General features: G+C 39.5%; 1 protein-coding gene across 1 annotated transcript in view; it reads left to right on the top strand.

Moving 5' to 3' along the window:
- LOC125447681 (heterogeneous nuclear ribonucleoprotein U-like protein 1) overlaps nucleotides 1-12,449 on the top strand; it is an 89,098-nt gene that overhangs the window by 43,502 nt on the left and 33,147 nt on the right. Inside the window, exons 4-6 of the mRNA XM_059640996.1 lie at nucleotides 4,469-4,542; nucleotides 4,656-4,795; nucleotides 10,219-10,318. Of these exons, the coding sequence (XP_059496979.1) occupies nucleotides 4,469-4,542; nucleotides 4,656-4,795; nucleotides 10,219-10,318 (314 nt within the window). The remainder of the gene's footprint in view (nucleotides 1-4,468; nucleotides 4,543-4,655; nucleotides 4,796-10,218; nucleotides 10,319-12,449) is intronic.

Genomic DNA, 12,449 nt, shown 5'->3' with positions numbered 1-12,449 from the left:
TCTCGCAAGTCATTCAGATTAAGGAACATTTGGGGATGAGCAATAAATGTTGGTCCAGTCAGCGACACCCATATCCTATGTATGAATGACTAAATCTTGCTTGCCATTTGGCTGTAAACTGCTGCCTTTAACCCGTGCCTGAGAGACTGAACAATTAGTGGGCCAACTGACCTGTGTCTGCTGTGAAGAACTGAAAGGATTTGGAAGGAATAAGTTTAGCGATCAGAGGACATAGAAGAAGTAAAAGGACACCTCAGTGAATCCTGCAGAATTGTGATCTACTAATTTTTTTCCACCGGTAACATTTTTTTTTGTTTGTATGGAAGAATTTAAGAAGGGGTTGAGTTTAAGTTAGACATTTATAAGCTAATAATTTGTATTTTGTTTGCCTGTGGTAAGATCTGATTTATTCGTAATAAATAATAATTTCTTGTGAAGTGTGGAAACCTGGTCAGTGGTTTTTGTTAAGCTAAGTTCATCAGGCAGGAAAATTGGGACTTCGAGTAATTTGATTGACTGTTTTACTGTAATGACAACCTTGGGAGCTATAGTCCCTATAATTTTGTCTGCTCTGCATGGACTTCTAAGGTCTCCAGAATTGGAAGTCAGTGTATCTGCATGCCAATGGCCTGCGTTGCCCTGTAGCTGTGCAGCCTAGATTAACCATTGCCTGGGAATAGTGTCAGCACACTTCCTCAAATTGGCTGTGACGGTATAACACCTGTACCCCATGATATGTTGACTGTATGTAAAGTGAGAGTCAGGTTACTTACTGGTAGTTTCATTTAACAACAGGAATCTAGACTCGTTCCAGTGATGAACGTGGTTAAGGATCAATGATGGAAAAATTGTAGAGCTTATTTACTGATGTGCTTCTTGTTGTGTAATGGTTTTGAAGGTGTTAATGATCATATTACATTGACTCCACCCTCTGCTGATGACACAGCATCTGCAGCTGCTCACCATGTGTTCTCCTCTGGCTTTTAGAACACAGATGCACTAACTCCTCTAAGGTCCTTGTAATTATGCCTGACCACATGTACTTTCGTATCAAATGTCAAATGGTTACAGGGGGGTCTCTAATTTACAGATACCTGTAAATTTGTGCTTAACAATGCAATCCTATACAGGAGTACAATTTTAAAGACCCGACATATGGGCATTTTGTGTGCTTTACATGGTCCTGCATTGTATTCCGACTTGCGGACAAATTGACTTATGAACAGACTCCAGAATGGAACCCATTCGCAACTCAGGGGATTGTGGTTACTGTGTAATAACCACCTTGCTATGTAAGAGCATTGTAGACACCCAATACTGGTAACCGCCACCGCATAATCACTAGATAGGGTCAGGACCCTGTCGATAAGGTCAGGACAGTTAGCTACAAGCTGCATGAAACATCCCTTACCCCAGGGGCAACTATCACAAGGTATTGGAGATGGTCATCTAGGAAAATGCTGCATTCTTCACTGTGTATAGGGACATTACATAGCTGTTGGAGGCAGCATGGTGACTAGCAGTGCTGCGTCACAGGACCAGGGACCTGGTTTTGATTCCACCTTTGAGTGACTGGCTGTGTAGAGTTTGCACCTTCTCCCCTTGTTTGCTTGGGTTTCCTCTGTATGTTCTGTTTCCTCCTACAGACCAAAGATGTGCAGGTTAGGTGCATTGACCAAGCTAAATTGCCCCATACTGTCCAGGGATGTGCAGGCTGGGTGGATTAGCCATGGGAAATGTAGTGTTTCATGGACAGGGTAGGGGTTGTATCTGGGTGGGATGTTTTTCGTAGCTTTGGTGTGAACTTGATGGACCAAATGGCCTGCTTTTACACTGTAGGGATTCTATGACTCTGTGAAAAGCTGTGACTGAAGTGAGCTTGTTTACTTCAAGTTAATTTGATGAATGATGCAGAAGTTTTTTGGGGAGGCAGCAGGCAACACTAATTCAGCAGCTTCAACATGGAAAAGACTGCTGGACTGAGAGGTTGTATTGTACTTTACATAATATGTACAGAAAGTCTCTGCTCAACATCAGCTGGCTGAAATTGTTTCGTTTTGATGTCAATACTAAAGTAGAATCAGTGTAACCATTTAACATTGCTAGTTTCACTTTAAGACTGAAACGCTGACCCCTTTTGTGTGACTCAGTTTTGTTTCCTGTTATAAGAGTCATATAGCACAGAAATAGATCCTGTGGTCCAAAGATTCCATTCTGAACATAATCCAAAACTAAACTCATCCTACCTGCCTACTCTTGGCCCATATCCCTCCAAACCTTTCCTATTTGTTTGTCTATCCAGGTGTCTTTTAAATGTTGTAATTGTACCCACCACTTGCTCAGGGAGTTCATTCCACACGTGAACCACCCTCTGTGTAAAAAATTTGCCTTTTTTTAAAATCTCTCTCTTCTCACTTTAAAAATGTTCCCCCCAGTCTTGAAATCCCTCAAAGTAAGGAAAAAGACAACTACCATTAACTCTGTCTATATCTATCATTATTTTGTAAACTTCTGTCAGCTTGCCTCTCAACTTCCTCCAGTGAAAAAAGTCCTAGCTTTTCTTTATAACTCAAACCTTCCATACCCAGCAATATCCTGGTGAATCTCTTCTGAACCCTCTCCAGTTTAATAATATCCTTCCTGTAACTGGCCAACCAGAACTGGGCACCGTTACTAAAAAGCCTCACCAATGTCCTGTGCAACCTCAAAATGACTTCCCAACTCCTGAGCAATGAAGGCAAGCATGTCAAATGCCTTTTTAACCACCCTCTATCTATATGTGACACAAACTTCAAAGAATTATGTACCTGAGCCCCTAGGTTGGTCTGTTCTACAACACTACCCAAGGCCATAATAAGTCCTACCCTTGTTTGTTGTGCCAAGAACCGATCCTAGTGGAACACCGGCAGCCACAGGCCTCCAGTCTGAAAAGCAGCCATTCTCCTGACTTTAAACCAATTATGTGTCCAATTGGCAAACTCACCCTAAATTCCATGTATCGCAACTTTACTAATTAGTCTACTATGCAGAGCCTTGTCAAAGGTTTTACCAAAATCCAAATAAATAATGTCAATGGCTCTGCTATCATCAATTTTTCTGGCAACTTCCTCAAAAAAATCAATCAAGTTTATGAGACACAATTTTCCTCACACAAAACCATGTTGACTATTCCTGATAAATTTTTGCCTCGCTAAATGTCCATAAATCCTATCTTTACAATCACCTCCAACAATTTATCCACAACCGAAGTCAAATTCATACATCTGTAGTTCCCCAGTTTCTCCTTACAAACTTCTCAAAGAAAGGTACAACAGTAGCCATCCTCCAGTCATCAGGCATCTCACTCATAGTTATAGATGATGCAAAGGGCCTTGTAATTTCCTCTCTTACGTGCCACAGCATTCTGGGATACATTAGATCAGGTCCTGGAGATATATCCACCTTTATATTCTCTAAGACCACCTGAACTTCCTCTTCTGTAACGTGAACTGTTTTTAAAACATCAAAGTTTATGTCTCTGCATTCTTTAGACTCCATTTCTTTCTCCACAGTAAAAACTGATACGAAATATTCATTTAATATCTCTCCCATCTCCTGGGGTTCAACACAAATATGATCTCCTTGATCTTTAAGAGGCCCTACTCTGTCTCCAGTTACTTCCTTGCTCTGTCCCTCTGTGTCCAGCCCTCTGTCCCTTCCTCACTGCATAGCCTTGCCTCCACCCTGGCTTTGCGCCATAGTTCTAACTCTCCTCCAGGCCTTGCCTCTGACGCTGACCCCGTTTGCCCATGGTATCGCTTTCTGTTCTTGTTTGCTGGTCTGTTCTCTCCTTGCTTCTCTTATCTCACATCTTCTGTTCTTAGCTTTGTCTTTGGGGTTTGTCTCCCAGCTGTGTACATTCCTGGACCCACACTGAAATTCCAGGCTCCATCTGGTGGCAGAAGCTGGCCTGCTGATTGCTGCACCAACTAACTTCTGCCACTAGTGGAGTTACTAGAAACCCTGATTGATCTAACAACTCTTCGTGGTGAGTATTTTTAAAAATTATGTACTGTATTGCTTTTATAGTTCTTGATCAATTTTATTTTGCAACCAGCATTAGCTAGGACTACACAGTGTGGCACATATATGATACAGTATTTCAATTTGTACAGTGTTTTTCTGAAATCCTGAAGGAACTTAAATCTGGCTTTAACATTGATTTCTATTGGATTCTTATGTTTCGCTTAAAGGTGTGATTTTCAGGAATGTAAGAGAGGTTTTGAGTGAGGTGTACTGTGCTTGATGCCTGGTTAATTCGATGCTGTGCACCAAATATCAATGGTGCTTACTGAGTTATTGACTTAAAAATCTAGCTTAATGTACAGTAAAAATCGTTTGAGAGTTGGTATGAAAGTACATTAATAGTTCTGCCTGTGGGCTGCTGCCCATCCAAGGAGTTAAATAGCAGTATTTTACTTTTTCATAGAGCAAAATCTCCCCAGCCACCTGCAGAAGATGATGAGGAAGACTTTGATGAATCATGTGTGACTATTGATACCTGTAAGTATCAAGCAGTGTCTTTGTAATAAACTATTTTCAGGGTAATCTGAACTGGTTTGACTTGATATGTTCCTTTTTCCCTGTCTTACATTTTTCCATGTTTTCCATCCTAGATAACTGTGATCTGCACTTTAAAGTGGCTAGAGACCGCTTGAGTGGCTACCCCTTGACTATTGAAGGATTTGCATATCTGTGGTCAGGAGCACGAGCAACATATGGGGTCAACAAGGGGAAAGTTTGTTTTGAAGTTAAGGTACTTAACTTTTCTTTTGAGGGCGTGGAATTGCCCATTTTCTTTTTCTCCCCTTACATATCTATTAAGGCCATGGAACTCTGGCTCAGCAGCTGAGCTGCACCAAGGCCCTTATCAGAACTGCTGATGAGCCACTTGCTTGATTTACTTGATAGTGGCCTACCATGGCATCCATTTGTTCTCCCTGCACCAGTGGTAACATACCTGCCCTTCGCTTACTGCCTCCTGCAGTGCCATGGGGATTGGGATTTTGAGGTTGTCAGGCTGGAATCATGTCTTGAATTTCGATATTTCGTAGTGGTGCATGTTGTAATTCCCACATGCAGTGCCACCACTGTCCATGGATGTGGCATCCATCATCCTCAAGCCTTAACTCTGCCAATTGAGTTACCATGTTATTTCTAGAAATTCAAAACTCCCACATGATTTAATGTTTTTCGTATGCTGGCTGAACAAACTTAAACAGCAGCAACTAGAATTTAGAAAGCAGCTTTAATGTAAGAGAATTTTATAGCAGGTAGTTCAGCGGAGGAAGCAGATTCTGGCAGAGGGACATGCCACTTTCAGTAGTGAATATGGGTCAGGGTTTCAGTGGGGTGACCTAGAGCGTGGAGATGGACAACAGTTCAGGGCTAGAAGTGGTCATGTCTCATAGGTTGAAGTTCCGTTTAAGGCAGTATAGGAGTTTGTGCAGATTCTGTTTTCAATTTAAGAAGGAAGAACTGCGATAACGATAGCTTGATTTTTGCAAGTGTCTGGACAGTAAAACAGCAAAAGTAAAATTAAAGGTTCTGCACCAAGATTCAAAAGAAAAACAGCATTGACAGTTATTGAGCATTGCATTTAACTGGGTAATACATTGTGATGGAGAAATGAATGCTACTTGCAAGGATAGGATCTCATTAATGCATTCTTAAGGTGACTTCACTTGTCCTTTTGTAGCTTTACATGGAAGAAGATGTCTGTGCAAGTTTGAGAAAAAAGAAATTACAAAAGTTCTATTGCAAGAACTATGGTAACTGGCATAGTTATTTTAATCGACCGAATGGAAGGAAATTTCTTAATGCTGTCTTTCAGTTTCTTAAGAAACATTCCCAAAATCTGAGCAAAAAGAAACAATTTCTTCTTCTTTTTCTTTTGAGAAAGCCTGCTTCCCAGACAGCCTTGTTCTCTAGATTGCTCAACTTGTTTATTAGATTTCATACAGATGATTCTAATGACAAAACTGCATTTCCTCCTTTTCAGTATTTGTGATGCCTCTTTTGGTTTAAAACCTAGTGTTTATGATTAGGAAACAATTCCTAATGGGAGCTAAGACTGACTGATTATCCCTTGCAATACAGTCATCATAGATTATGACATAGATTGTTCGCTGTAAAAATGAGCACCACTGCTCAACTTTTGGAGTGTAAAATAAGTGTGACACCCTGAGCAGACTCTAAGGCAAATCAGCATGAGACTGTATCCTCCTCTTGCCCTTGTATTGGTGTTTAATTTATACCATTTGTTAACATTTCTTCACTTCTGCTGGGTCAAAGTCCAAAATTTCCTAACAGCACTGCGGGTGTACCTCAACCACGTGCACTTCAATGATTCAAGGGGTAGGCCACCTTCTCAAGGGCAACTAGAGATAGTGAGCAACACCTACATTTTGTGAACACATATTTTAAAAAACAAATTTCTCTAGTGTAGGTGCAAGGCAAAACCACTTTGCACTTGAATTTTCTCTCAGTCTTTGCCACTTGGTAAACATTGGATCTTTTGAAGTGACAGATTCACACAATGATTGTTGGTTCCTTGCTAAAATTGAATTATGTCACCAAGCCTAGGCTTTGAGTGTATTCTGAGTTTGTATGATCTTCTGTTTGTTGCATTTGAAGAACAGCCTGGAGATTTACAGAGAACTTTGATGTTCAGATATTTTACTTTATTGGGTCTAGTAATTTTTTTTGAGGGTTGTAAAAGGAAGTGCAGCGGAAAAGTCAAGTATGAAACGAGTTTTGCCAACTGTAAGTTGCTCCTCTTATGTCTTAACTCACTTGGCCTATTATCCAACAACACTTCAACTCTTTGAAAGTGTGGGTATTGCCTATAGAATGTTGCTCTTTGTCCAAAGATTGCACCTGATGCATTTGATTTTAAATCAATCTAACTCATCTTTTTAAAGTAATGTTCTGGAATAATACTTTTTAAACTGTTTTTGATATTTAACAGAAAAAAATTCAGTACTCCCACTTTTGGAAAAAAATGTCTAAGCTTCAAACACTGATCCTGCTTAATCATGTATCGCTGACCCTAACATTGTACAATATTCAGCATACCTTTAATATCATTGTTTTATCATCTCTGTTTTTATTGGTGTTTTCACTTTACAATGTTCAGATATTGACAGTGACAATGCGACAACTCTTAACATCCTTTTGAGTCTTTCTATTAAATTTTATTCCATTTACTTTGCACTGAGCTGCATCTCCATTTGGCAAAATAAGCATTACTTTTCAGTCTTAAGTATCCTCTCCTATCGCCAGATTATTTCAATAATCCAGTCTACTTGCAAATGCTTTATTGCAACCTCTCTGTTTCTGATGCTAACTTCTGTCTGTTAACTTGACTGACTTGAACTTCAAATGTACAAGTCAGTTATATTTGGGAAATATATTTAAAATGTCCTATTGTGTTTTTCACTGAAACTTTATCAGATAAAAAATATGATGGGCCATAGAGATATTAGGACAGGGCACAAAACACTCAGTCAAAGAGTTACCTATTTCAGGAGCATCTTAAAAGGAGGAGTTGTGGGCACAGATTTAGGAAGGATATTCCAGAGATTGAGGTCTAGGTAGTTGAATGCCTGGTTGTCAATCATTAATGCATTGGAATTTGGAGAACTCAAAATTAGATTCATCATTGGTGCTATTGAGATTCACTGATCTCACCAATCTTGATGTTTAAATAAAAACTAAGTCTGTAGAAACTCAGCAGGTCTGGAAGCATCTGAGGAAGGAGAAACCAAGTTTGTTTTGAATTGAGTGGTGAAAGGGCTTTATATTGTACGAAAAAGTGAGGAGGAACAAATGGAACTGGAGGGAAAGTCACGAGTCACGATAAGGTTATGGGGTGAGATTGGAGACCGTGGTGTCACAAAACTAAAGGAAATGGTAATGGTGAGAAGAGAAAACTCGAATAGATGTTAGTAGCAGAATATAGGTCAGCTGTGCTGAAAACATAAATATGGAAAGTAAACTGAAAGTTGGAGGATAGAGCTCATGGTCTGAAGTTGTTGAAATGCAAAATTAGGTGGTGTTCCTCCAGCTTGCATTGAGCTTCATTAGAACAATACAGCAGATATAAGACAGAAATTTAAGTAACAGAGCAGGATTGTGAATAAACATGGCAAGAGCCAGGAAGGCCAGGGTTCTGCTGGACTGAGTAGAGGTGTTCCTCAGAGTGATCGCATTCGGCAAAGTGGGACTTTGAGGAGCCATACAGAAGTTGAAGAAATTGGAGGTCATACTAATGACAGAGCAAAGATTGTTGTGAAGTCCAGTCATCTTTGCTCCAGGACATGTCTATACTGGTTTATCAGGGCATTGACCAAAGCCCACTCTGTTACACTTAGTACTCTTTCCTGATAGTTGAAAGAGATGGCCGCAAGAAAGTAAGCGTCTTATTCTCTGTTGTGCATATTGTCACATCGTTTGGGAGATTTAATGGATTAAGTGTGCAAAGTTGAAATGTCATAATAGTGTAGCCCACTCTGCGACACCTTTTCAGTAGCTACACCAATGACTCTGTGTCCACAGGGTCAGAGATGGGGGACGTTTAATGATTTCCATTTGCAGCTTGTCAGATAATGAAGCAGACAGTGCTGCATGCACCAAGCTATTAACAGAATTCAGGCTTGAGCTGATACTTGGCAAGTGATATTTGTGCGAGGCAACTACTTTCTCCAATTAGAGTTTCTTGTTTTCCCTATGACATTCAGTGGCATTGATATTGCTTAATACCTGTTCCCCAAGGGCTACAATTGACGAGATACCTAACAGAAATGCCCACATAAATTCTATAGCTACAGGTACAGGTCAGACACTGAGCCAGTATGTGGTGCTTATATGATATACAAACCACATCCATAACCCCCAAATCCTGAAGGCTTTCCACTACCTACCAGGTGTAAGAGAGTACACTGGAGTATTCTGCTGTCCTTTATATGAGTACAGTCCTAACAACACTGATGAAACTCAGTGTCATTCAGGGAAAGGTAGCCCGTTTGATCAGTACCCTATCCATCATTTTAAATATTTGCTTCAAAGTAGCTAGAAGTATGGGGAAGGGAGGTTCAATTGAGGATTGGAAGAGAGAATCGAGTGATTATTTAGATGGAAACAATGCATAGAAAAAGGCAAAGGCAAGAGCACTGAGTATAAGTGCTGGGAGAGCCAGTCCAGGCACAATGGGCTGAATGGCCTCTTGCATTGTAATAACTGTGAGGAAGTATTGTTTCAGTTGTCCTCTGAGGGGTTATTTCACATTAATCAGAATTCATTCTACCATGACTTAGTGATGAAAATTATACAGTCAATTTGAATAAACTTTGTTTGCATTCTCTTGAGTGTGGATTGTTGTTGGGTGATCTAATATTTTATGGTTTAACTATAATTGAACTAATTTTATGAACCATTTGGGTCTTTCTCTCAGAATGATACTTACGGTGCATAAGGAGATAGTGCCAGATAATGTCAATGACTGTGAGTTGTGAAAATATAATCCATGATTTCCTCCTATCTGTGACATGGGCTGATGAGTAGTCGAGCTGCTCAGACTGCAAAGACCCAGGTTTAGTCACTATCCTCCGCTGAGCTGATTTTGGCTGAGATATTCACATTTGACCTAAGTAACACTAATGTTTGAAATTTTGATTAGGGTACTCATTTCCATTTAACTATTAGTGACTCTGGCTGAAGGTGCCTGTACTGCTGAAATGAGCGTGGTCGACTATGATGTCCCTGCAGTTTGAACCACCTTGTTTGTTCTCGTGCATTAATTATACATTCCTGGCTGTGATAGCTGCCAATGGCTGTACAAAACTGTGGACCCATACTCCCTTCAGAACTCTGTATATATTCATGCAGTGATCATTGACTGAAAAATCAATCTTTTTGCTGGGAAATTTATTGCTAAAACAGATATGTAAAAGTACTTAGCATCCTTTAACCACCACATTTGTGTACCTGATCTTCAGTTATAGAGGCAAATGACTTAGCACTTGTCAGTGCTGAATTTAGGCCCTTCTAAGAGTCCAATTCTTCACAGCTGCATTTTTCTTACTTGGACTTGAAATAGGACTCGGTATTTAATGCACTTTAAGATGTTAATGGTAGCTTTGTTTTCAAAACAAAATAAAAAATGTTTTTCTTTTGTAGATTAATGAAGAGATTTCAGTTAAGCATCTTCCACCAACTGAGCCTGATCCTCACGTGGTCCGTGTTGGTTGGTCACTTGACTCATGCAGTACTCAACTAGGTAAGAAAATGTCTCCACTTTTTTGAGCTATGTTTACGCTAAAGTATTATGTTGAATTTGGAGATAACAGGAACTGCAGATGCTGGAGTCAGAGTCAATATAGTGTGGAGCTGGAGGAACATAGGAGGTCAGGCAGCAACAGAGGAGCAGGAAAATTGACATTTTGAGTCGGGACCCTTCTTCAGGAATAACGATGAAGGATCCCAACCCGAAACGTCAACTTTCCTGCTTCTCTGATGCTGTCTGACCTGCTGTGTTCCTTCAGCTCTACACTATTATTGTTGGATTTGGATCCAAGCTACCATTGCAATGTGTACTTTTCAACATTCATGGATGGTATGTTTAGATAATGTCATTTGTCAAGAGTTTTGTATTGGTGAGTTATACATTTTCATTGAATCTTACAGAAAGGAACTGAAACTGATTTGAACTGTAAATGTATAGTAGTTTACAGTTTGGACCATTATTTGCATTCATGGGTTGTTCAAAAAAACTTTCTACAAAGAATTTTTTTGTACTTATATTTGAGGCAACAAATTTTCAGCTTGCAAATGGTTACCCATGCTCAACGATATTAAAATATGCAGGTATCTGTCATTTTTTTTAAAAACAAAGTGTCAGGAACTTGGCCTAACTTCTTTGAGTTGGAGTTGGTTGGAATCATGTTAATTTTTTGAAAGAAAGACTTTCTTTGAGGAGGCAGAAGTAACTTTTGGAGAAGATCACTTATTGCAATGGGGTAATAAAATCCTTTATAATCTCTTGAATGTTTTTCTTGAAGCTTTTCTCAATTCTTTTTTATTCAAAAGCTTTTAACAAACCCTGTGAAGCAAAGATGGAATCCATGTTTATTTTAGTTGCTTAAACTTCCGAACGAGATTGGTGTGTTGCTAGTTTGGCACAGTTTTCATTTTGTAAAGCTGAAGAAAAGTGATTTTTGGAACCTAATGAGAAGACATTGAGCGACAGAGATGGAACTTCTTTGTTGTGAGATTGTGTTCCAAGGACTTAAGTCTCTTTCTTAAATAAAATGCAATATGCCAGTCGAAGAAGTACTGTTCTGTACTTCAACCTGCTCACCGTTTGAGGCCTCAGCTGTGTAAAACTTTCTAATACAGTGGGCATTTTTACTTAATTCTTGAGTAGCATCGCTGTTGGCAGCTGCTGAAAGAATTCATATTTGAGTTCTTGACTAATCAGGCTGAACCTGCTGCCCAGGTTTATACACAGGACATGAATCTGCCCATACATTAGGTATTTGTAGCCGTGTGAGATTGTGCCCCAAGCATTTAGGTGAGTTCTCCCCTCATGCACTGCTCCTTCCTTTCCAGCTTTCCATTCACTTGGGTCATAGTTATCTAAACGTTAAATGCAATTTCTTGAAAGTGTGCTGTGAATTCTTGTGGCTGCAATGATTGCCTTCTGAAGTTGGTGATTGCACTATGATGACTAGGTAACTCACCTTTTTGACGGGACCATTATGGAGACTGTGTTGATGAACTGATTTATTTAAGAACTGAAAGGCAGGATTGCCAAATTGTTCTGTATTTTGTGACTTGTTGATAACTCTGTTAGTCTTGTTTAACCCGTCTTGCTTCAGAGCTCATGCTTGTGAAGCAGTTAAGCAGAATGATATTTGTGTATGGTTGACCCACTCACCCTTGGCTTTCGGTTCGAAGTGAATATGTGGGAATACCATGTGCCTACTGCCTTCAGGGTTGCACATTTCTTCTGTTCATTACTGATACAGGTAGTTCTGTTATAAACGTATGTTTTGTTAATGTGAATTGGCTGTAACGAATTGGATTAATAGTGGACACTGTTTGGATAATGCAAACTTTATGCTGTACAGGTATAGCGATTTACCATCGCGATTTCCCTATAGTGCAATTTTCTATAGTGACTTTCAATAGCACGATTTTCTATAGAGCAAGATCACACAAGAATGCAACTATTGCATTATTGGAGAACTACCTGTAATGTTTTCTGTTCACAGTCATGGCAATTGATTTAAAAATTTATAAATGCTAGAAAGTCCGCCACAATAATTCCCAGAATGTCACTTAAAAATTAGTTTGTTCATTTGTAGTATTTTGCTAAGGTGCTTATAGAAACTGATTTATGTGAACTG

Source organism: Stegostoma tigrinum, chromosome 39 (genome assembly GCF_030684315.1).
Source record: "Stegostoma tigrinum isolate sSteTig4 chromosome 39, sSteTig4.hap1, whole genome shotgun sequence".
Lineage (NCBI taxonomy): Eukaryota > Metazoa > Chordata > Chondrichthyes > Orectolobiformes > Stegostomatidae > Stegostoma > Stegostoma tigrinum.
This window is presented reverse-complemented; position numbering and strand designations above follow the sequence as displayed.